The sequence below is a fragment of the Pseudorca crassidens genome, chromosome Y (genome assembly GCF_039906515.1).
Source record: "Pseudorca crassidens isolate mPseCra1 chromosome Y, mPseCra1.hap1, whole genome shotgun sequence".
NCBI lineage: Eukaryota > Metazoa > Chordata > Mammalia > Artiodactyla > Delphinidae > Pseudorca > Pseudorca crassidens.
Genome location: NC_090318.1, coordinates 2,315,138 through 2,338,985, shown reverse-complemented (window position 1 = coordinate 2,338,985; position 23,848 = coordinate 2,315,138). Strand labels below are relative to the sequence as shown.

Genomic DNA, 23,848 nt, shown 5'->3' with positions numbered 1-23,848 from the left:
TGCTGTTTCCTGTTTGGACAGCCCCAAAGCTTTTTCAGAAATCACTTTCCAAAGATTTCTGAGTAAGAACATATCATGAAGTTAAATGTCTGATTTATAGACCTTTAAAGATTTTCCCCCCTTTGATTGAAAGATGAGTTTTGATGACATCTTGCTGAAATTTCTCCCATGCCCATTAGCTCTTTTTCATTTAAAATTTTGCTTGGGATCCTAACGGGTATCCGTGAAGCAATTTTACATATATTTGTTTTTTTATTGGCGACATCATTGACACCCTTATATGAGTTTCGGGTGTAGAACATGATGATTTGATATGTGTATATATTGCAAAACGGTTCTGTGTTTCTGATATAAAAATCATTCCAGTTAGCTGGTTATGTAGTCAGTTATTGCCTGTCAACAGATGAGGAAGACGCTTTGGAGAGAAGGATGGGTAGCTGACCAGTTAAAGGATGGGACTGTACACCAGGTCCTTTCAGTCTGCCGGTCAAATTGTTTTCCTGACTGCCACGTGAGTTTCCCCGTCTCTCTGCCGGCTTTTAGACAGATGCGGAGAGAATTCACCCACACCCCTTGGGTGTGCAGAGAGAATACAATGCTTCCTGCATTTGCCATTCACGTGATTCCCTTGTCTTTTGTCTGTCCTGGAAATGTCCCCCCCCGCTCCCCCCCACCCCGCATTCGTAACCTTGACACCAGCAGCTCCTGCATCTGTCACTCTCTTAAAAGGAAGCACCAGGAAGGTGATGCAGGAAGGAGGATTCCTGAGCTGACATGCCCCCCATCCAGGACTTTGAGGGGATTTACTCAGGTGGGGAGGGAATCCAAACAAGGTGACCTTCTGCACCCAAACATCTTCCTCCCCTTTATCTTCCGCCCACCGCGGCATCCACCGTTGTAGCTGGACGTCAAGTTGGAAGTGAGGCTCTGGGGAGACAAAAAAATTCCAGGAGAGGAATAGCACAGCCTTGAACGAAAATGTGCTGCGGAACATCAGACTCTTTCTGACCCACCTGAGAGATGGAGCCTTTGACTTGCACCCCCGCTGCCTCCGAGTCCAGACCTGCCTCTTCCCTCTGGCCTCTCTACTCTTCTTTACCTCTGGGGTCTTCGCAGGTGGTGTCACCTCCCCCCAAGCCCTTAGTGCATGCGTCCGTTCGGGAATGCTTCCTGCATGTGCACATCTCAGGTCTTGACGTGCCTGCTGGGTCCCACCCTCACCGTGGCGTCTGCCAAGCCTCTTCAACATCCCATGGCAAATAGAACTTGCAAGTGTTTCCCCTGCAAGCCTTTCCTTATCTGCAGTTCCACCCCTCAGCCATGCCTGTGGCCTCTTGCTCTAAGCACGTCTGGAAACTTCCCACGTACGTTGATCTCCACGGCGGCCACCCTGCCCGCGGACACCGGCGTCCCTCCCCGGGATTCACGTGGTCTCCTCGTTCCCCTCTTGTCTGTCTCTGACCCATTCTGCACAGATTGGAGTTTTGCTGTTTTACCACGTGACTTTCTTCATGCCACAGCCTTCCTGAAAACCCTCTAGTGACTTCCCGGTGGACTTGGAACAAAGGAAGCTCTTTCCTCTCTACATCCTCCCAATTCTGAGATTACCTGGTCCCTGCCAGCCTCACCGACTTCCCCTGAGAATATTCTCCCACAAACTGTTTCCAGACGAGCGTCAGGCAACAAGGAATGGAAAAAGGTTTACGGGCTGATACTCATCCCCTCTTGGGTGTTCACCCTCTCGGGCAGGTTTCTTGGTAGCGTCCAAATAATGATGAACAAATGAGGCAGCACGCCAACCCCCCATCCTGTCCCAACCTGGGTTAAGGCAGGGACTCTCCACTTCAGCACATGACGTTTGGGGCCCACTTACCGTTTGGGACACCACGGTTCCTTGTCATGGGGGCTGGCCAGTGCATTGCAGGATGTTGAGCTCTGGGGTGGACCTCACCTCCCTAGAGGCTGTGATCACCGAGGTGTGGGGCACGTATGTGTCTCAGGAGGAAACTGGACCTGGCCATCACCTGCCGAGTTAGCTCTGAGCTGTTACCGGCCTCCTCTACAGACGCATTTCCTTTTGTTGAGGCGATAAGGGGAAGTACAGAAATCATGTCAGGATAGATGTGTTGGATTTCCACAGAAGCCCTGACCCCAGGTTCCTGCCCTACGACACAGCAAGGTACAGGATTCTCTGTTCATCTTATAATTGGTTCTCCAGGGATTCACTTTGGGGATTCCCTGGTGTCACTAACCATGGAGCAGTGAGGGATTTCCAGACCGGTCGAGGAAGCGTCTTTACCAATCTCTCTGCAAAAACAACACCCCAAACGCACCAGAACGTTTACAGATAACTTCCATCACCCATCAGAAATGGGAGCTTGTCTTCGCGAAATAAGGGTGTCTGTTTCATTTGGTCCTTTATTTCAGAGAACGTCCTTGTCTTACTATATGCAAAGCCACTTCCAAAGCTGTGTTTTGGTTTTCTGGTTTCCATGCGTGCTGGCCACGTGTCTTTGTTATGATTTCCAATGAGGGGCCCTTTCGACCAGCTGTGTTTAAAGGTCTAAGTCTTATGTATCTCCCCAAATAGCCTGTGACCACGTAAGTGTACTCCCAGTCAGAATTCCCAGCGATCATGCCTTCACTGAACGAAGGCTAATAAAAATGTGTGGGTTTCTTTGCAACCTTAGAAATAGACAAGGACACGGAGAGAGAGGATTATGCTTTGCGCGTGGCACCAGTACAACCTTAGAATCAACATTTTGCTTAGTCGCCCCTGGGTGGGCTGGGAAATCCTCCCCAGCTGGGATTTAACTTCACTGCTCCTCATTCCAGCTACTTATTTTCCAGGTTCAATAGCATCCAGGCTTTGTCGGAAACCTCGTTTGCGGGACTGACCAAGTTGGAGCTGCTTATGATTCACGGCAATGACATTCCCAGCATCCCCGACGGGGCTTTGAGAGACCTCATTTCTCTCCAGGTAAACCCACGCATTTATGAACAGCGCGACTAGCAGCCTCTAGGACCCGTCGTGAAGAGGGGAAGCTGTAGCATGTTCCCTAACAATGATTTAAATGGCCTTTTTTTTTTTTTAACATAAGAGACGAGCTTAATGTCATTACTTTCCTGCCCTTTGTTCTGGTTTCTCTTCCTGGTTGTGGGTTGGTTGGTTTTCAGTTTTTTTTATTTAATCTTAGACAGGATTTCCCGTCCTCCCTGTCTTTGTAGGTTTTCAAGTTCAGCTACAATAAGCTTCGAGTGATCACAGGAGAGACCCTGCGGGGGCTCTGGAACCTAATAAGGCTACACATGGACCACAACAAGATCGAGTTTATCCACCCACAAGCGTTCAGCGGCTTAACGTCCCTAAGGCTACTCCACTTAGAGGGAAACATGCTTCACCAGCTGCACCCCGCCACGTTCTCCACGTTCACGTTTCTGGATTATTTCAGACTCTCCACCGTGAGACACCTCTACTTAGCCGAGAACATGATTACAACCCTTCCCCCCGGCGTGCTTCAGAGCATGCCGCTTCTGGAGAACCTTTACCTGCACGGGAATCCGTGGTCCTGTGGTTGTGACATGAAGTGGTTTCTGGAATGGGATGCAAAATCGAGAGGTAAGGACAGGAGAGCGGCTGCGTGACCCTTAGCTGTCCAACCTTCACCTCTCTGGACAAATTACGTTCTGCGCCATTGCTTCATCTTAGGTCGGGTGAAATCACGTCCTCAAACCAGTGAGGCAGGAGATGATATAACTGAAATGTCAAGACAGCTCCGTGGCATAATTCAAACGCATGGATCCTTTATCGAAATGTAGAGCGATTATCATTTAATGAGTGATCGACAGGTGACTCTGGTTGGCATAGCAAGCACGTTTGGAGGATTCTTTTCGACCTTGGGTTACAGCTAAAGGTTGGATTTTCCGTGCGTCCTCGTCCTACAGGAAGTGTTCAGGGATGCTCGGAAAAGAGAACACTGGGCTGGCTATGTGATTATTCTTCTGTGATGGGGGATACAGGCGTTCTGTACTGAACCAGAGGGGGGAAAAAAACCAGGATTGATAGGTAGAAGTTGCAAGAAAGTAGATTTTGCATCAAAATAAGAAAGATTTTTTTTCCTTTTTCTTTTACACCCCCTTCCCCAAGCCCCACGTTGGAACCTATCCTCAGAGCCCGTTGAGCTTATCCTACCTGAGTCTCGTGGCTCATCTCCAACCTCACAGCCACCAGCCTGGGTCTAACTCCTTTCTCCTGTCTCTAAGGAGGCAAATGGAGTGCTCTGAGTAGGTCTTTTTCTTTTCTTTTTTTAAAAACATTTCTTACTTTATTATTTTATTTATGTTGGGCTGTGTTGGGTCTTTGTTGCTGCGCGTGGGCTTTTCTCTAGTTGTGATGAGTGGGGGCTACTCTTTGTTGCGGTGCACGGGCTTCTCATTGCGGTGGCTTCTCTTGTTGCGGAGCACGGACCCTAGCCGTGCAGGCTTCAGTAGTTGTGGCGCGTGGGCTCTAGAGCGCAGGCTCAGTAGTTGTGGCTCGCGGGCTCAGTAGTTGTGGCGCGTGGGCTCTAGAGCGCAGGCTCAGTAGTTGTGGCTCGCGGGCTCAGTAGTTGTGGCGCGTGGGCTCTAGAGCGCAGGCTCAGTAGTTGTGGCTCGCGGGCTCAGTAGTTGTGGCGCGTGGGCTCTAGAGCGCAGGCTCAGTAGTTGTGGCTCGCGGGCTCAGTAGTTGTGGCACGTGGGCTCTAGAGCGCAGGCTCAGTAGTTGTGGCTCGCGGGCTCAGTAGTTGTGGCGCGTGGGCTCTAGAGTGCAGGCTAGTGCAGTGCCTGCCCTCCTGCGATGGGCTGGTCCCACTGTTCCCTGTACTCACTCTGCTCTAGCCACACTGCGCTGCTTTCTGTTCCAGGCACCGTCTGAACCGATTTGTAGCTCAGCATCATTGGACCTGGTCATCATCTACCAAGAAAACTCTTCTGTTAGATGTTCAAGGGTCTGGCTTCTTTTCAGCGTTCAGATTTTCACTGAAAGCTCTCCTCCTCTGAGAGGTCTTGCTACCCTTAATTTCAGCTTAGCCTCTCAGCCTGTGGCCATCGAGGAACTTCCAGCCCACACACCTTAGGTCACAATTTTGTTTTCATTTATACATGTCACAATTTTGTTTTCACATATATATATATATATATATATATATATATATATATAACATGTATGTATATATATTCTTTTTCAGATTCTTTTCCGTTGTAGGTTATTTACTGAGTAGAGTTCCCTGTGCTATACAGTAGGTCCTTGCTGTTTATCTATTTTATATATGGTCCTGTGCATGTGTTAATCCCAAACTCCTAATGTACCCTCTCCCCCCTTTCCCCTTTGGTAACCGTAAGTTTGTTCTCTATGTCTGTGAGTCTGTTTCTGTTTTATAAATAAGTTCTTTTGTATCATTTTTTTAGACTCCATATACAAGCGATATCATGTGATATTTGTCTTTCTCCTTCTGACTTGCTTCACTCAGTATGATCATCTCTAGATCCCTCCATGTTGCTGCAAATGGCATTATTTCATTCTTTTTCATGGCCGAGTAATATTCCATTGTATATATGTGTCACATCTTCTTTATCCATTCATCTGTTGATGGGCCTTTGGGTTGTTTCCATGTCTTGGCTGTTGTAAATAGTGCTGCAGTGAACACTGGGGTGCATGTGTCTTTTTGAATTATGGTTTTCTCCAGATATATGCCCAGAAGCGGGATTGCTGGGTCATATAGTAGCTCTCTTTTTAGTTTTTTAAGGAACCTCCATCCTGTTCTCCACAGTGGCTGTATCAATTTACACTCCCACCAGCAAGGCAGGAGGGTTCCCTTTTCTGCACACCCTCTCCAGCGTTTATTGTTGGTAGGCTTTCTAACGATGGCCGTTCTGACTGGTGTGAGTTGGTGCCTCCCTGTCGTTTTGGTTTCATGGGCCGCAGTTTCCTTTAGGCGCGTGCAGTGGCCAGGTGTCTTTCCTCCACCTGGAGATGCTGAGATTCAGGTTCTTTCATGGATGGTTCCACTTCATGTTTGATACCAGATTTGCTAAATCAGGCAGAGGATGAGGAAGGACAGGTATACTGACCTCTTAATTTTCTTAATCAGAAAAGACACACGTCACCTCTGTTCGTATTTCAGTGCGCAGACCCCACTGGGTCCAGGACAGGCTGAAAACCGTCATTTCCCAGCAGGAACACTACACGCTGGTGGTGGAATCATGAAGCTTCTGGGGGGTAGAGAGCCGCAGCCATTCTGGAGATGCCGCCTGTGCCTTTGCGTGCCCATGTGTGTGCATTATGTCTGCATATGTTAGAGTGTGTCCATATGTGTGTCTGTGTGGTATGTCTTGTATCTGTGTGTATGTGTGTTGGGGGGGGGGTATGTGAAACCATCCTCTTTGCATCTCGAGATGTTTATTTTGAAACTCAAATAGAAAACTGCATTCAGAGAAGCAAAAGTAGACATAGTGACATTGGTTGGAAGGTTTGTAATGCTCCGGGTGACGGCAGTTTGGCTGTTTTATTCCCAGCGTGGACGGAAAGCAGTGGACACGTGCCACGAAGACTGTCAGAAAGCATCCTAGTTTTCTAGTCTCCCCAGTTACGACTACAGAAAAGCCCCGAGACGTCTAGCAGGGAGAAAACATAATGTGGTCCTATAGGTGTCAGTTCGAGGAACCCTTGTGCTCTTTAATAGACGTGTCAAGTAGGGCGTTGGGTGTGGGACTCATAAGAATGAGTCTGGGCTGGAGAAGCACAGCTGGAACTCATCACTGGCGAGTGAACGGTAACTGAAACCATGCACGTGGGCGAGGCCATCTGAGACCTCGGCACAAGAAGGGAAAGGGCCGAGACCGACTCAAGGAACACATCATCCGTAACGAGTTGGGCAGAGAAGGAGGAAACAGTGAAAGAGTCAGTGTTGACCAGAGAAGGAGAAAATTCTGGAGGACTTAATGTCTGGGAAGCCAAGAGTAGAATGTGAATCCAAAAAGTAAACACTGCCTGAAATGAATAATTCTAGCAAGAGAAAACATAATTATAAAAGGTAGACACGATACGATCCATGCCAACGGTCGATCCTATAACCTGGAAATATATTCACGGGTTGCAGTGACTTCACGTAGATTCTCCTGGGCCCTCATAAAAGGTTACTTGTATAATACGTATGAATAGCCATTCTTTTTTAACTTAAAAATACCTTTTAGAAAAGTACTCATCACTCACCGTCCAGAAGTTCCAAAACCCCGGTGAGGTACCACGCACTGTGCTAAGCTGACTTCAAGTCAGAGGTGACGTCACAGAGCGAGGTGGGTGAGGTCCTAAGTCGTGGTGGAAGTGCATCCGGGTGATAAAGATGCAGAGGCGTTAACCCTCTGGCCGTTCTTTGCGTCACTGACTTACAGCATGTTTGTGTGTGATTGCGTGTTTCAGGGATTCTGAAGTGCAAGAAGGACAAAACCTACGAAGGGGGTCAGCTGTGCTCCACGTGCTTCAGTCCCAGGAAGCTGCACAAACAAGAGCTTCAGAGGCTGCAGGACATCGCCTGTGAGAAGCCTTCTATCGAGTCCCCTCTGAGACAGAACGGGAGCGGGAGTAGTGAGGAAAATCAGAGTCAAGAGCAGGACGGCGACAGCCCGTCCTCCCTGCAGGGCTTCCAGTATCCTGCGTGGAACGTCTCTCTGAATATGAGCGACGAACACGGGAACACAGTGAACTTGGTCTGTGACATCAAGAAGCCCGTGGACGTGTACCAGCTACACTTGAACCAGACAGACCCTCAAGAGATAGAGATAAACGCCACGGTCGCCTTGGATTTTGAGTGTCCGATGACGCGAGAAAACTATGAGAAACTCTGGAAGCTGATTGCCTATTACAGCGAGGTCCCTGTGACGCTACACCGGGAGCTCACGCTCAGCAGAGACCCCAGACTCGGCTACCAGTACAGGCAAGACGCCGACGACGAGACCCTCTACTACACGGGCGTCAGAGCCCACATCCTGGCAGAGCCGGAGTGGGTTACGCAGCCGTCCATACACCTCCAGCTCAACCGGCGTCAGAGCACGGCCCAAACAGTGCTGCTGTCCTATTCCTCTCAACATGCTGTCACCGTGTCCGCCAAAGACGCGAGACCGTCTCGGAGCAGAAGCTGGGTAATGATTGAGCCTAGCAGAGCGGTGCAGAGAGCCCAGACCGTCTTGGAAGGGAGTCCATGCCAGCTGAGCTGCAACGTGAAGGCTTCTGAGAGCCCGTCCATCTCCTGGGTGCTCCCAGATGGCTCTGTCCTGAAGGCACCCATGGAAGACGAGGACGGGAGATTCTCCATCCTCACCAGCGGCTGGCTGAAGATCAAATCCACGGAGCAGTCAGACGCTGGTTTGTACCAGTGCATCGCGCAGGTGAGGGATGAAATGGATCGAATGGTCTATAGGGTCCTTGTGCAACCACCTGTCACTCAGCCCCCTGACGGACATACCGTGACCATTCAGAAGAGCCCAGGGGAGCCGGTGACGCTGCCTTGCAATGCTCTGGCCATACCTGAAGCCGAGATCAGCTGGATCCTTCCAAACAGAAGGATAATTAACGCTATGGCTAACACGTCACACGCATACATGTTGGCCGATGGAACTCTTTACATCCCAAAGGTCCAAGGAAGCGACAGTGGTTACTACAGATGCGTGGCTGTCAACCAGCAAGGGGCAGATCATTTTACGGTGGGGATCACGGTGAGTAAGAAGGGATCTGCCAGGTCATCGAAAAGAGGCAGACGCCCAGGTGGGAAGACCCTTTCCAGAGGAAGAGGAGATGTCGTGGAGGATGAAGGGGGATCTGGCCTAGGAGATGAGGGTAACACCATGAGGAGAGTTCTCCATCCAAAGGACCAAGAGATGTTCATCAAAGCAAAGGACGATGCCATCGCTGGAGGTCAGAAAACCAAGAAAGGGCGCAGAAAACTGAAACACTGGAAGACTTCCGAAAAGGAACCAGACACAAACATCGCAGAAGGTCGCAGAGTGTTTGAGTCCAGACGAAGGATAAACGTGGCAAACAAACAGATCAGTCCAGAGCAGTGGGCAGATATTCTCGCCAGAGTGCGTGGGAGAAATCTCCCTAAGGGAACAGAAGTACCCCAGGTCGTTAGAACCAGCACTCCTCCATCGGAGAGTCTAGAAGTGACACCCCTTTTGCCTGCAGCTGCTCCCCGCTCAGTATCACCTGTGCAGACCACAACCAGTGCAGAAGAGTCCTCAGGAGATGTCTCTTTATTTGGCAAGGAAGAGCAGGTTTCCGGCACTGTTTCTTCCACCAGGATGGCTCTGGTCCAGTCTGGCCACGACGGAGTGATTCTTGCTGACCCCGAAGTGACAAGCGCACACCTGGAAGAATTGATTGATGAAGAGTTTTCTGAGAAGACCAAGCCTGCAGCTCCCACTGCAGTTGACTCGAATTGGGCTACAGCCACGACACCGCTACCTGTGCCTTACGAATCTTCTACTCTACAGACCCTGGATATGGTCCGTGAAGAGCCCACTGACAGAAACATGGCCACAGAGGGCTGGTCTACACTAGACGCTGGGTCCATGCCAGGGTCTCCGTCCAGTGAGTATGAGTCGCCACTGGATGCCATCTCCCTGGCAGAGTCCGAGACCCTGCCATACTTTTACCAAGATCTGGAGACAAATTCACAACCAGGTGAAAGTACGACGAAAGGACACACCTCCGCACACGTTACTCCAGTGCCTGCCTCATGGGTTGCTGACACCAGGACCTCTGAGCCATTTGAAGATCCCATTTTAGGGGACCCCGAAGTCCCAGCACACACAGCTCTGCAAGAGCAAACAGAGAGCCCCGAGCTTGTGGAAAGTGGTTTAAGCACTCAGGGCCACCCACGGATTCCCAAGGGCACAGAGGAGAATTCTCAGACACTGCAGGAAGGAGGTCTGCGAGAGAGAGACCCCAAACTCTCCAGAATTCCTGAGAGTAAGAGGCAAGGCATCGAATCCACCACTCTGCTGGACTCAGCCCTGGAAGCCGTGACGAGCATCACTGCCGTGAAGCACCCCAAGGGAACCACGCTTGGCGTTCTGCTCGACAGGGACACCAGCACGGTAGCCATGATGAGGCCAACCCCAAAGGCCACGTCCCCGTCAGCGCTGACCACTCATCCTTCCCGAAGGAGACCCAGTGGGAGGAGGCGATTACGCCCCCACCGATTCCGGCACCGGCATAAACAAACCCCGCCCACGACGTTCGCCCCAGCGGCCACGTTCTTGGCACCACTGACTCAGGCACCTGAAGTGAAGACTTCAAGCCAAGCGGAAAGCTTGCTGGTTCCTACATCTTGGGTTGACAGCACCGTTGGTACCCCAAAACTGATGGACGTGGAGAAGCATGCAGAACCGGTATCCAGGGGCACCCCACGCAGGAAACATGGGAAGAGGCCAAAGAAACAGCGATACCTCACCTCTACCCTGAGCTCTATAGCGTCTGAGTCCAAGCCCAACCCTTCCCCAGAAAATAAATATACAAACACTGTTACCTCCAGTTCGGAAGTTGTACTTTCACCCACCACCGTTTCTCTCACAACTGGAGACCCACGTGAGATAACCAGAGTGGAAGATTACAGGACAGCCGCCACCGAAACACATTTATCTCGTGATAAATTCCAAGAGACAATTCCAGTCACAGACGAGCCTGTATCGGACGGAAAGGAAATTAAGAATTACGATGTCACAAACATCAAGGACTCTAAAACCGACGGTCTGGTCCCTGGCGAGTCAGTCACTCATGTGGCCTCACCTTCTGGGGCCAAGGTCTCCAGTGTGGGAGTATTTAAGGAGGCATCCCCTCCTTCTGGCTTTCCAGGAAGTGCAAGGTGGACTCCTCCAAGGGCAGCCCAGCCTGGGCGGCTACAGACAGACCCACCTGTTACCAGCTCTTCAGAAGCTCTTACAGACTCACCCTTCTTAAAAGAGTCGGAGGACCTAGGTTTTCCTTCTGAGTTTTCACCTTCTGCCGCCGTCTCAATGCTCTCGCAACGGGAAGAAGCGGTCCCTTCAACTACTCTCGCCATCCTAAAAGTAGAGGCATCTTCAAGTCAGGTGGAAACCACCATCAGTGGTCAGAGTCATCGTGAAACCACTCCAGCCACTCTCCGCTCTGAAATCAGACACCGGAATGAAGTCTCCACACGTGCCCTGGTGGGGGAACCAGCAACCCCACTCCCACCCACGACTCGTGTGTCTCTGGCTGAAACCACCGCAAAGCCCACACCTCTTACGTCAGAAACACTGCCAACGTCAGACGCTTCCAAACAAAACATTTTCTTCCATTATGCCGGGGGGACCCCAGCCACCGGAACACCTTCAATAAATAACGAAGGAACTCAGCATGGATCGAAGCCAAACGAATTATCCACTCCCTCTTCCCACCAGGACAAATTTACCTTCGCTCCAAAGCAGGAGTTGCGAAAGGAAGCCTTGGACGGTACGACCAAAAACGGCCTTCCAGGGCGTCCAGATACTCACCACGAGGCTGGGAGGGTCCAAGGTTTCCACCAACCAGCCAGAGTCGCTGCCACAGCGGTCCCCCAGAGAGGAACCGTGAGGCGGCCACACACGGCCACAGAAAGCTCCTTCAGATACGTGGTCACTCGCCAGCCCCACCTGACCAGCAGACCGGAAATCACTGCATATCCGTCCAGGGATCCGCCGGAGAATAGGCACTTTACGGCTCCAGTATTACCAAGTTCAACAACTCCTGTGGTTCCGTTGCCGAGGTCCAATCCTAGCATTCCTAGTAAGTCGACTGACCGGGGAACTGACCCATTCAACGGCAGCCCCACATTGTTTGGAGACAGCAGCATCCCTGACTCAAGAGACCCAGCTGGCAAGCTTCCAGATTCGAGAGTCCCTTATTACCCCGATGGAAGAGTCCCTTTCTTTTTCAACAGGACCCTCTCTTTTCCACAGTTGACAGTTACTCCGAAGCCTCAGGTCCCCACCTCTCCTGCCCCAGGGACGAGAGGGAGAAAAGTCAACCCAGGTCCCTACAACAGGATACATTCACAGAGCGTCACCCATGCGGACTTTGGTCCCCCAGCACCTCCTGTACTGCACCTTCCCCGGACCGTGACACCACCCTCAACAAACTTAAGAAACATCCCTCTGGTCTACTCCACCCGGAGCTCCATCCCTTTCCTAACATCTTCTGCCCAGCCTTCCAGAAGCTTCCATCCGAGCAGCTCAAAGCTCTTCTCTTCCAGAGGACCACCTGCATCCAAATTCTGGGCGCTCGGGGAAAAGCCCCAGATTGTCACCAAATCCCCCCAGACCGTGTCCGTCGCTGCCGGGACAGATGTCACGTTCCCGTGTGAGGCTGTGGGGAAACCCAAGCCTTTCGTGACTTGGACAAAGCCGCCCACAGGTAGGGCGTTTAAACACCTGCATTTTAACCAGGGCTTGTGTAGGGGAGGGGCTTACTGGAGTCCGTGAGTGCAGGTAGAACCAGAGATTCCGGGCAGAGGGACAGGCAGATGGGATGGCAAAGGACATCTGAGAATCCGCCGACAGGTGTATTCCTTTACGGGCACGGGAAGTGAGGAATGAAAATGGGTGTCGGGTTTTAATGGAGTCATGGAAACACGTGCGAGCTTCTCTGGGTAGGGCATTCCTAACCGAGGCTCAGGGCCGTGCCACTCTTGCCTCCTCCCAGTGAGGTCCAGCACAGAGCCATGTCGGGGTGCAGAGGGGCGTGAGGGGAACTGTGCCAACCCCTTTTGTCCTCGCGCTGGCCTGAAAGGTCAGTGAAGCTTGGTGTGAGCTCATCAGGCATTGCTTTGACTTGAACCTAGAGATAGGATCATATGAGTCCGCTCGGGCTGCCGTCGCGAAGCGCCGGAACAGCTGATGCGGCTGGAACAGCACATGTATTTCCTTTCAGTGTGGGGAGGTTGAAATCCAAGATCAAGGTGTCACTAAGGCTGGTCCCTCCCGAGGCCTCTCTCCTTGGTGTGTAGACAGCCATCTCCTCCCTGTGTCCTCATAGGGTCGCCCCTCTGTGTGCGTCTGTGTCCTAATCCCCTCTTCTTACAAGGACACCAGTCCTGTGGGATCAGGACCCACCCTAATGACTTCATTGTACCTCCATCCCCTCTTTAAAGACCCCCAACTCCAAATACAGCCACATTCTGAGGTCCTGGGGGGTCAGGGCGTTCACATATGAATTGTGGTGGGAACGCAGTTCAGTCCGTAACAAGGCTCTATACAGTGGTCTCTACTTAGCAGGCTGGGACGCCCAAAGACCACTGTGCTTCATAAAATGACCGTCGGCTTTCCCGATGGCGAAAGAGATTCTAGGAGACGGAAGAAAGTAATAGCAGAGGGCCTACAGCCTCCACGAACGGACCTCCCTTTTCCCCTTTCTCTTCCCTTCTCTCTCAACATGGCTGAGTCCGTCAGGCTCGCATCCTGTTCAGAGGGTTGGGTTTTCTTCGGTTGCCATTTAGATAATCCAGGAAGTGACAAGTGCTGCTATCACTAGAGAGAACTGTACATTCCCTGCTTATCTCACACACGTTGGCTGTGCCCCAGTGGTGAGCAGAGAGCACTGAGCACGGGGAACTTACCAGCATCTTGATCAGCTCCGCATTTGACAGCAAACGCTTTCGTAATGATCTAATAAGGAACCTGCTTGAAATAGCAAATGGGGAACACCACGGGGTTTTCATTCTAGAAGGACTGTGCCTTCGAAGGAAGGCGTGTTCCTCCCCTGGGAGATCCCATTTGCATTCATCCTTAGGGTCTACCATACCCTGTGCCATTTAGGGCATCCCTGGACCACGCCCCCTCCCTAGACAGTCACGCACCTTCCTCTACCTGACCAGGAATCTGTTTCTGCTGCTGGCTTCTCCTTTGTTAGCTAGCTCCAGTTTTCAGAAAGTTCTTCCTCATTTCATGCCCAAACCAGACAGTCTCCCATCCAGCCAGCGTTGTTTTCTGGAGCTGCACGATGTCTCTTATTGTATTGAACCTTTTCTACCCAGTAAACCAAATCATCTCATCGAGTGCTAACAGGAGGCCACCTTCTACCTGTCCATCGTGATCTGCAGGCGATTTTAGTGGGCCTTCTCTCCCACCTGAAACCCAGTGAAATAGACAAGCGCTTTGGGGTCTCTGCATCATAAAATCCCTCAATGGGGAAGTGGTTGAGGGGCAGCAGGAGGCCTTCCACGCCCATAGTCACCTGTCATCCAGGAGGGCTTGGACCCAGACCAGAAGGACCTGCATCTCCTCGAAGGCAGGGAGGTTATACTGTCGTCAACCAACACCTGTTTCCCTATGAGCAGGTGGGCTGGGAAGACTCACCTGCCATACCCCGTGCACGGCGGAAAGCCTTGTCGTGGGAAGTTTCAGGTAACTTAGGAGGTCGAGGACATGAATCCGCAGCACTAGGGCTGGGAATAGCGTCCAGGGTTCCAGGGTTCCATGCAAAGGCAGGACTCCCAGCTTAGAGAAAATGACGAGGAAAAGAAGCAGAGGAGTTTGTCAAAACTAAAATGAATAGCCCACTGACGGGCGCATGGACCCGGGAACCGAGCAGCGTGGGATAGGGTGGGAGGATTGAAACTCAGGGTTTGCTGGGGCTTTTCCCAGTCTTTCAATATAGGATTTGTTATTATTCAGGTATAGCGAGGCTAACAGGTCAGGAGGTGACTGCCACTGAAGAGACACTTGGTCGCTCACGGTTGCCAAGAGGAAGGGGCACAGCACACCAAGCAGGGTTACACGGGGAAGCACCAGGGTCGGTCAGGAGGCAGAGGGAAAGGGGGAAACCAGACGAGAGCCTTTACTGTGATTTTCGCAGGAAGGAACAGGTGAGGCAGGGCGAGCGGGTTTAGGACGGCCTGGTGTGAATAATTCCAGCAGGTCCTGGGTGCACGGGCTGCCCTAGTTGTCTGGTACCTGTCCTGGGGGGATGAGGGCAGGTGGATGGTGGCCAGAGTATGGGAGCCTCTCAGAGCAGGGAGTGGGGGGCAGGCTCTGGATGGGTGAGTTTGCATTTGGAAGGGGGGTCCTCTGCTATATCTCTAGGAATTGGCCGTCCCTGGAAGGTCAGCAAGGCCCCAACACGTCAAAACATCAGAAACTCTTGATTATTACAGACCCCGACCGTGGCAGAGTCCTGAGGGATGGGCTATGAAATACAGGGAGTGTAGGCAGTGGGGAGGAGGACGGGTGTGTGCCCTCTGTCTGTAGAGGTGGGGCTGTCGGGCACCGGCAGGAAGCCTGCGTCAGCCTGCAACTCAACCAGGCGGGGCACAGCACGACCAGCCCCATGTCGCGCTCAGGACCCTGGCCGGACAGAGGCGGGCGGTGACTGAGAACCTGGGGCATCCCTGCAGCCGACCTGGGACCTCAGGAGGACAGCCTCCACGCGGCGAGGCAGAGGCTGAGCGAAGTGGGGCTGCCTCTCCAGTACCTAAAGTAAATGAAGAGGCCACCCTGGGAGACCCTGGGCTTCATGACGGGTTCTGGCGGCTTCCAGAACCCTCTCTGAAAACCACGCCTGCTGCCTTGGCCTGAAGGTGGCATATGCCCTGATCTGGGGATCAGTGTAACATCCAAGACGAATATCAGAGGCACTGGGGGGTGGGTCTTTTTTTGCTTTCACTGTCTGGACATAAAGAGGAGAATCAGATTAACTCATAATCCTTGTTTCGCCCCTTTGGCAAGACCGTGTTTGCACTGAACCTGACGGTGCCTGTGTTTGGTTTCCAGGGGCTCTCATGACCCCCAACACCAGAGTGCAGCGGTTTGAAGTCCTGAAGAACGGCACGTTCGTCATCCGAAACGTACAGGTGCAGGACCGCGGCCAGTACCTGTGCACAGCCACAAACCTGCACGGAGCAGACAGGATGCTGGTCCTGCTGTCAGTCACGGTGCAACAGCCTCAGATCCTAGCCGCCCACTACAAGGATGTCACCGTCTACCTGGGCGACACCATCGCCATGGAGTGCCTGGCCAAGGGGACCCCGGCTCCCCAGATCTCCTGGATCTTCCCCGACAGGAGGGTGTGGCAGACCGTCTCCCCCGTCGAGGGCAGGATCACGCTGCACGAAAACCGGACCCTGTCCATCAAGGAGGCGTCCTTCTCAGACAGGGGCGTGTACAAGTGCGTGGCCAGCAACGCCGCCGGCGCGGACAGCCTCGCCATCCGCCTGCACGTGGCGGCCCTCCCACCCGTCATCCACCAGGAGGAGCTGGAGAACATCTCGCTGCCCCCTGGCCTCAGCATTCACATCCACTGCACCGCCAAGGCCGCGCCCCTGCCCAGCGTGCGCTGGGCGCTGGGGGACGGGACGCAGATCCGCCCTTCGCAGTTCATCCACGACAACCTCTTCGTCTTCCCCAACGGGACCCTCTACATCCGCAACCTGGCGCCCAAGGACAGCGGACGCTACGAGTGCGTGGCCGCCAACCTGGTGGGCTCGGCGCGCAGGACCGTGCAGCTCACCGTGCAGCGCGCCGCCGCCAACGCGCGCATCACGGGCACCTCCCCGCAGAGGACCGACGTCCGCTACGGGGGGACCCTCCGGCTGGACTGCAGCGCCTCCGGAGAGCCCTGGCCGCGCATCCTCTGGAGGCTGCCGTCCAAGAGGATGATAGACGCGCTCTTCAGGTACGTGGTGCTCCTGCCTCGCCAGCAGTCCCGGGGCTCCTGAGCCTGTCTCCCCTCTGGGGGCTGGGGAAACCTCCTCATGGGGTCGGGCGGAAAAAGGAATGACTCCTTGTCGGCAGTGCTGACGCGCAGATGTTGCTTCCTGTGTGGGCCGGGTGGGGGGCATTTCTTTCTCACACGATGCAATCTTGTCTTTTTTCTTTGTTTCCCACCCCACCCGGGGCGGCATGTGGGATCTTCCTTCCCCGCCCGGGGATCGAACCCTTGCCCCCGGCACTGGGAACGCAGAGTGTTGACCACTGGACCGCCAGGGAAGTCCCAATCTTGTCTTTATCAGTTGAGATGCAGAGCAAACACCTAGCCCTTAGCCCTGCTTTTCTACTCCCCGCCTCCAAAGAAAGATAAAGCAATAGCTTTTGTTTTCATGCTCGTAGTTTTAACTGTATTTAAATAATTAGATAAAACAATTTCTTGTCTTATTCTAATCTCAACAAAACACATAGGAGCTTCAGATCGTATCTCAAAATGTGTTAGCAATAGAAGGAAAGGAGATAAAACAAAGAAATTAAAGGCAAATGGCAGCACAAAGGTAGCACATCTGCAATTCTAAGAGTTCATCTTGGCTAGGAAAAAAAGCACCTTGCCCTGCCCCGTCTTCAATTCGCAGATGTATGACTCTAGAGCAGTGGGTCTCAACCATGCGGGATTTTGTCCCCCAGGGACATTGAGCCATGTTTGGAGACATTTTTGGTTGATGAGACTTGGGGAGCAAGGAGGGGATGCTACTGGCACGTGGTGTGTACAGACCAGAGATGCTGCTGAACACCCCACAGTGCACAGCACAGCCCCACGTCAGAGAGTCGTCTAGCCCCAAATATCAGTAGTGCTGACGCTGAGAAATGCTGTCTTAGCAAGGAAAACTATCATCTATCTATTTATCTATCTATCGTTTATTTTTATCTGTCATCACCTATCTGATATCTATCGTTTATCTATCTAGTACCTTTCCATCTGCCTATCTATCCTCTATTCTATGTATCTGTCTGGCATCCCTCACCTTTCCATATCTAGCTCAAACCCTTTACCTATTTACCAATCATCTGTTTTTATATATCTAGCATCACCTATCTGATATCTATCGTTTATCTAGTATCTTTGCATCTGCCTGTCATCTATTCTATGTATCTATATATATCATCTGTCATTTATCTTATCATCTATCTTCATCTGTCTCTAGCTCTATCTACCTACCTAGCCATCCATCTTACCTCTCTCTCTATCATCTGTGTCTATCTGTCTATCATTTATTTTTATCTATCTGTCATCACCTATGTGATATGTATTATTTATCTCTATAGTATCTTTCCATGTGTCTCTATCATGTATTCTCCGTATATCATCTGTCATTTATCTCTTCTGTGATCTTTCTCTATCTCTAACCCTCTGTCGCCTGTCTGTCTATGGAAATTGTTCTCAACTAGACGGTTCTGTCTACCAGGCCTGCACTCATCCATGTCTGGACACATTTTCAGTAGTCACAGCTCGTGGGGAAGGGTTGATCCTCTTTGATTAGTGGAGACCCAGGAGGCTGCTCGAAACCCCACCATGCACAGGACGCCTCACCACGGAGAGTCATCCAGCCCCTGCTATCAGTAGTGCCGAGGCTGAGAAACCCTGAGGTAGACCCCAAAAGCCACTGTCTCTTTAATAAGTGTTTCAAGATGCAGAGGAAAGAGACAGTGATTGGCAACAGGAAGCAAAGACACATCCGTGGCGTCATGTTGGAAACCCCCTGGCTTGTGGTGCGTCTCCAGCCCACACAGCCTGGCAGCTCAGACAGGAACCCACCTCGGCGCGGGTTCCTCCCTGGGACGTGACCCAAAGCAGCGCCCAAGGCTCTGCGCAGCTGTGTCTGGTCTGCCCAGTCTCCTTCCAGCGCAGGAGAAGGGCCAAGTCGCCGTATTTTAACTTCAGATGGCTGGGTGGTGCCTAGTGAGCCCTGCACCGTCGATCCGGAATACCACATGCCCGATTTTCCCCGCAGTATCTTCCAGCTGAGCCGGTGTCCTGCCACGCAGAGGGTTGTTTTCCATCGACACTGGCGAGGCTGAGGCAGTGCTGACTGAACACTGAAGGGAAAGAATGTAGTTCCGGTGTGCATTGGGGCCATGCTACTGGCATCTCGCTATAAACCAGAAGCCACAGTCTCTGTAGCTTCATTATTCCTAGCTTCTGGCTAATGACATTCTCAGAAAAGTGTAATGAAACAGCCCATGTGAGTTTTTTAAAAGAACGGGCTGTTTGCCCTGCCTACACACCGGGACTGCTGTAAAACAGGGCTACTGGACTTTCCTGTCTCGAAGCTACGTCTCCTGTAGTGTGTAGCCATGCATCTTTTTCAGAGTCGCTCTGCTGATTCAGATAATGACCAAGGTTAGGATTTGCTGCTATAGAAGTTTCTACATGTTTACAGACATGTGCTACTGTATACATTTTTGGATTCTAACTCCAAGACTCATTATAATACCTCTGTCTGCTCCACGCCTATCGAACGACCTGCTGATTCAGGTTGACTGGACTCTCGCTCGTGGCCAACAAAACACGTTACGTGGTCCTTGTTGGTAGGTGCTTTGATGAACGATAATCAGGCTTGAATTCCATCATAGGCAGACACTTCTCTTTTTTTAAATCAGTGACACGGTTCCAGACGTGCTATTAGAATGACACAGTGTGCAGGAAATATTTAGGGATAATAGTCAAGCTCTCCCTGCAGATGCCAGAATTATAAGTAATTGAGATTTTCAATCTGGACACGTCTAAAGTAGGAACCTCCCAAATCTCTTCGCCCCGTTATTCAAAACATTAGTTCTGCGTTGCTGGAGGACATATCGATGTATATTTATAAAAAGGTCACACCCCTAGTGAAGATATTTCTGTCTTTCTTTCCATGTTGCCTTTTTAAACTGAAAATTCTTTCTCGAATACTGACTCAGCAGTGTGTGAGTTTAGGTCTGCCACGTGCAGAAACGGAAAGTCAGCAGGAGGGTACGAGCTGGTGAGGGTCATGACGCTTTCGTTACAGATTCTAGGGAAGAAGCTTGTACACCAGTAGCACCAAGTTCTGAAGAATCCAATCGTAGCCTCGAAACTCTGGGTATAACCACAACTACGCGATCCATACTGTAGCTGCTTTGCTGCCTGTTTGCCTCATGATGGGATACAACATCATAAAAATGGTCAAGAGTAAACATCGTCTCTAAAACTTTTAGGAAAAATGTCACCTCTTCCTAAGGTTAATGCACATTCATTCTGTCCAGGACGCTAGAATTTTATCTGCTTTTATCATTACAACAAGCTCCACGCTGACAACAGGCAAATATTTGATCCACACACGCCCACACAAACCGGGCTGATGTCTTAGACTGCGTTTCACATCTTCGAATCAGAGGCCAGGCCAGCCAAAGGTCAGGCTCCACCGGGGAGTTCTTAACTGGTAAATAAATCACTTCTACGTTTGGATGGCCGTCCCCTCCGGGCTGCAAAATCCATCCAAAGTTTTTGAGCGGCAGCCCTGTGCGCCCAGAGTTCTGAGATCCACGCGTTTTGTTTCGTTCCGGTGACCTCAAGCCGGGAGAGACAGCGTTCGGGAGACTGACATCTCATTCTGTTTTCTTTCTCTCGGTCAGCTTTGACACCAGGATCAAGGCGTTTGCCAACGGGACCCTGGTGGTGAAATCCGTCACGGACAAAGATGCGGGGGATTACCTGTGCGTCGCCCGGAATAAGGTGGGCGATGACTTCGTCATGCTTAAGGTCAACGTGGTCATGAAAGCAGCCAAGATCCAGCACAAAGAGGAGAACGACCACAGGGTCTTCTATGGGGGCGACCTCAAAGTGGACTGCATGGCCACCGGGCTCCCCAACCCCGAGATCTCCTGGGGCCTCCCGGACGGCAGCCTGGTCAACTCTTTCATGCAGTCCGACGACAGCGGTGGACGGACCAAGCGCTACGTCGTTTTCAACAACGGAACCCTCTACTTCAACGAGGTCGGGTTGCGAGAGGAAGGTGACTATACCTGCTTTGCCGAAAATCAGGTTGGCAAGGATGAGATGAGGGTGCGCGTCAAGGTGGTGACCGAGCCCGCCGTCATCCGGAATAAGACGTACTCCGTGGTCCAGGTCCCCTACGGGGACGTGGTCACCGTGGCTTGTGAGGCCAAAGGGGAACCCACGCCCAGGGTGACCTGGCTTTCTCCAACCAGCAGGCAGATCCCCACCTCCTCCGACAAGTACCAGATATATCAGGACGGCACTCTCCTTATCCAGAAAGCCCAGCGCTCGGACAGCGGCAACTACACCTGCGTGGTCAGGAACAGCGCCGGGGAGGACAGGAAGACGGTCTGGATTCACGTCAACGTCCAGTCGCCCAAGATCAACGGGCACCCCAATGCCATCACCACGGTGCGGGAGATTGCCCCGGGAGGGAGTCGCAAACTCATCGACTGCAAGGCGGAAGGCATCCCCACGCCGAGAGTGCTGTGGGCCTTTCCCGAGGGCGTGGTCCTGCCGGCCCCTTACTATGGCAACCGCATCACCATCCATCGCAATGGTACCCTGGACATCAAGAGTCTGAGGAAGAGCGACTCTGTTCAGCTGGCGTGCATTGGGCGTAACGAGGGCGGGGAAGCCAGACTCATCGTGCAACTTACAGTCTTGGAGCCCGTGGAGAAGCCCATCTTCCACGACCCGGTCAGCGAGAAGATCACCGCCATGGCCGGCCACACCATCAGTCTCAACTGCTCCGCAGCCGGGACCCCGACGCCCACCCTGCTGTGGGTCCTTCCCAACGGGACGGAGCTGCAGAGCGGCCACCAGCTGCAGAGGTTCTACCACAAGGGCGACGGGATGCTCCACATCAGCGGCCTTTCCTCCGTGGACGCCGGGGCGTACCGCTGCGTGGCCAGGAACTCGGCGGGCTACACGGAGAGGCTGGTGTCTCTGAAGGTGGGGCTGAAACCCGAAACGAGCAACCAGTACCACAACCTGGTCAGCATCATCAACGGGGAGACCCTGCAGCTGCCCTGCATCCTCCCGGGGGCCCGGCAGACCCACTCCTCCTGGACGCTGCCCAACGGCATGGTGTTGGAGGGTCCCCAGGTCCGAGGACGCTTCACCCTTTGGGAAAACGGTACCCTCACCGTGCGTGACGCGTCCGTCTTCGACAGGGGCACCTACGTGTGCAAGGCGGACACGGAGTATGGACCCTCCGTCGTGAACGTCCCGGTGATCGTGATTGCCTATCCTCCCCGGATCACCAGTGAACCCACACCTGTCATCTACACCCGGCCCGGGAGCACCGTGAAGATGAACTGCTTGGCCGTGGGCATTCCCAAAGCCGAGATAAGCTGGGAGCTGCCGGACAAATCGCACCTGACCGCGGGGACGCAGCCCCGTCTCTACGGGAACAGGTTTCTTCACCCACAGGGGTCGTTAATCATCCAACAAGCCACCCAGAGGGACGCGGGCTTCTACAAGTGCACCGCCAAAAACCTCCTGGGCCGGGACTCAAAAACAACCTACGTCCACGTCTACTGAAACCCCGGGAGCACACCCTGGCCTCCACGGCCGCTGCTTCCGAAGTTAGAACAAAGCCTCCTCTGGGTTCACAGCGGGGGCCGGAGAGTCAGGGCTCTAAAAGGATTTGTCCCGGGGCACGGTGGCCCCCTCCGGCTTGGGTTCGAGGCCCACTGTCGACCTTGACCTGTGCTCGTTGACGAAAGGAAGCAATGCAGACACGGGAAGCGGGTGTCGGCCTCTCTGGGGGACTTCCTTTCATGTTTACAGGATGCTGTATGCTCTTGCCTTCCATTTCACAGGACTTGGGCGCAAATTACAAATTCTGCGTTGCTGGTACCATCTTGATGCTTGAACGGGCGTCTGTAGGATATCTAAGGAGCCTTCACTGCAAAGAAGCTGTAGAGGTTCACAGTGCCTTGCTACCCCCGCGGAAGATGCATTCCCTAGTTAACCCGCTGCCGTTGTAACATGATAGAACGTTCTAGAATGAGTATCCGTCTTTCCGTTACTCCTTCTGTCACTTCAGAACTCCAGTGTGCCCGACAAGGGCTGAGAACCAGAGAGCTTGTTTGTTTGTTTGTGTCTCACGTACAAGTGTCCTACAGTACAGCTCCCATTTTATAGGAAAGGACGCTTTCTCCCTGGAACTCACTTTTTATATAGTGTTTTATATATATATATTTTTTCTTTCTAATCAGACGATGAGAGTAGAAAGAGAAAGACATCCTTTCTGTCTCGTTAAAAATAATAAATTATTGGTGTTTACAAGGCTTGTATACATTAGAGCAGGCACGGAAATGCAATTAAAACCAGGTTCCTTCCCGACTTCCTTCAGATTCATAAACCACTGTTATATTACCTTTCCCAGCCACCCTCCGGTAGGGGATGCTGAGATATTGGATTTCCCTGTTGATAATAAAATTTATCCGGAGAGAGCCGTGCGGGACCGGGGAGACGACAGGAGAGGGAGGACAGAGCGAAGTTGTGACCGCACGGAATAAACCCAGAGCCTTCCAGAGGAGCCCAGAAATATCTTTCCTCCTGTCAATTTGTGTCCTCGAAAAATAGATCTGTTACTTCCACGACTGCTTTGCTGTATTTTTAAAGTCAAACTAATGTACATTGGATAATAAAATAATATTTTCCAAAGAACCAGGAAGTCATGACAGTGATATTTTCAAGGGCAAAAGCCACTTCAAGTGAGTCTGCGCTTAGATCAGATTGGTTGAAAAACTGCTTTTATCCACCACGTTGGAATTATTCTCTTCTCTGTGAGTATTTCACCAGCAAGGAAACTAAGTCCAAGGTGCCAGCTCCAGCCGAGTCTCTGACAGGAAGGTAAGGTGGGACCAGCTCCAGTGTGAATCAGGATTACTGGAGGCTGAAGAAAGAGCGCCACAGCAGTCCTGCAGCCAGTTTTCTTTAGGGAGGAGACATCTCGGGTGCCTATAGCAGTATTCCTCAAATATGCACTCTTTGGCTTCCCGCGAGAGGAAGGAAGAAAGCAAATGCAAGATAAATATTGGGCAAGCATGTGACTTTTGTCCGTGCTGCCAATCTGGAAAGAGT

General features: G+C 52.0%; 1 protein-coding gene across 3 annotated transcripts in view; it reads left to right on the top strand.

The window, feature by feature from the left end:
• LOC137217816 (matrix-remodeling-associated protein 5-like) overlaps nt 1-23,431 on the top strand; it is a 31,811-nt gene extending 8,380 nt beyond the window's left edge. For all 3 annotated transcript variants that reach the window (XM_067724781.1, XM_067724779.1, XM_067724780.1), the window contains exons 3-7: nt 2,851-2,980; nt 3,229-3,619; nt 7,457-12,448; nt 15,802-16,702; nt 20,389-23,431. In XM_067724781.1, coding sequence (XP_067580882.1) covers nt 2,851-2,980; nt 3,229-3,619; nt 7,457-12,448; nt 15,802-16,702; nt 20,389-22,297 — 8,323 coding nt within the window. In that variant the 3' untranslated portion in view covers nt 22,298-23,431. The remainder of the gene's footprint in view (nt 1-2,850; nt 2,981-3,228; nt 3,620-7,456; nt 12,449-15,801; nt 16,703-20,388) is intronic.
• The last annotated feature ends 417 nt before the right edge of the window (nt 23,432-23,848 follow it).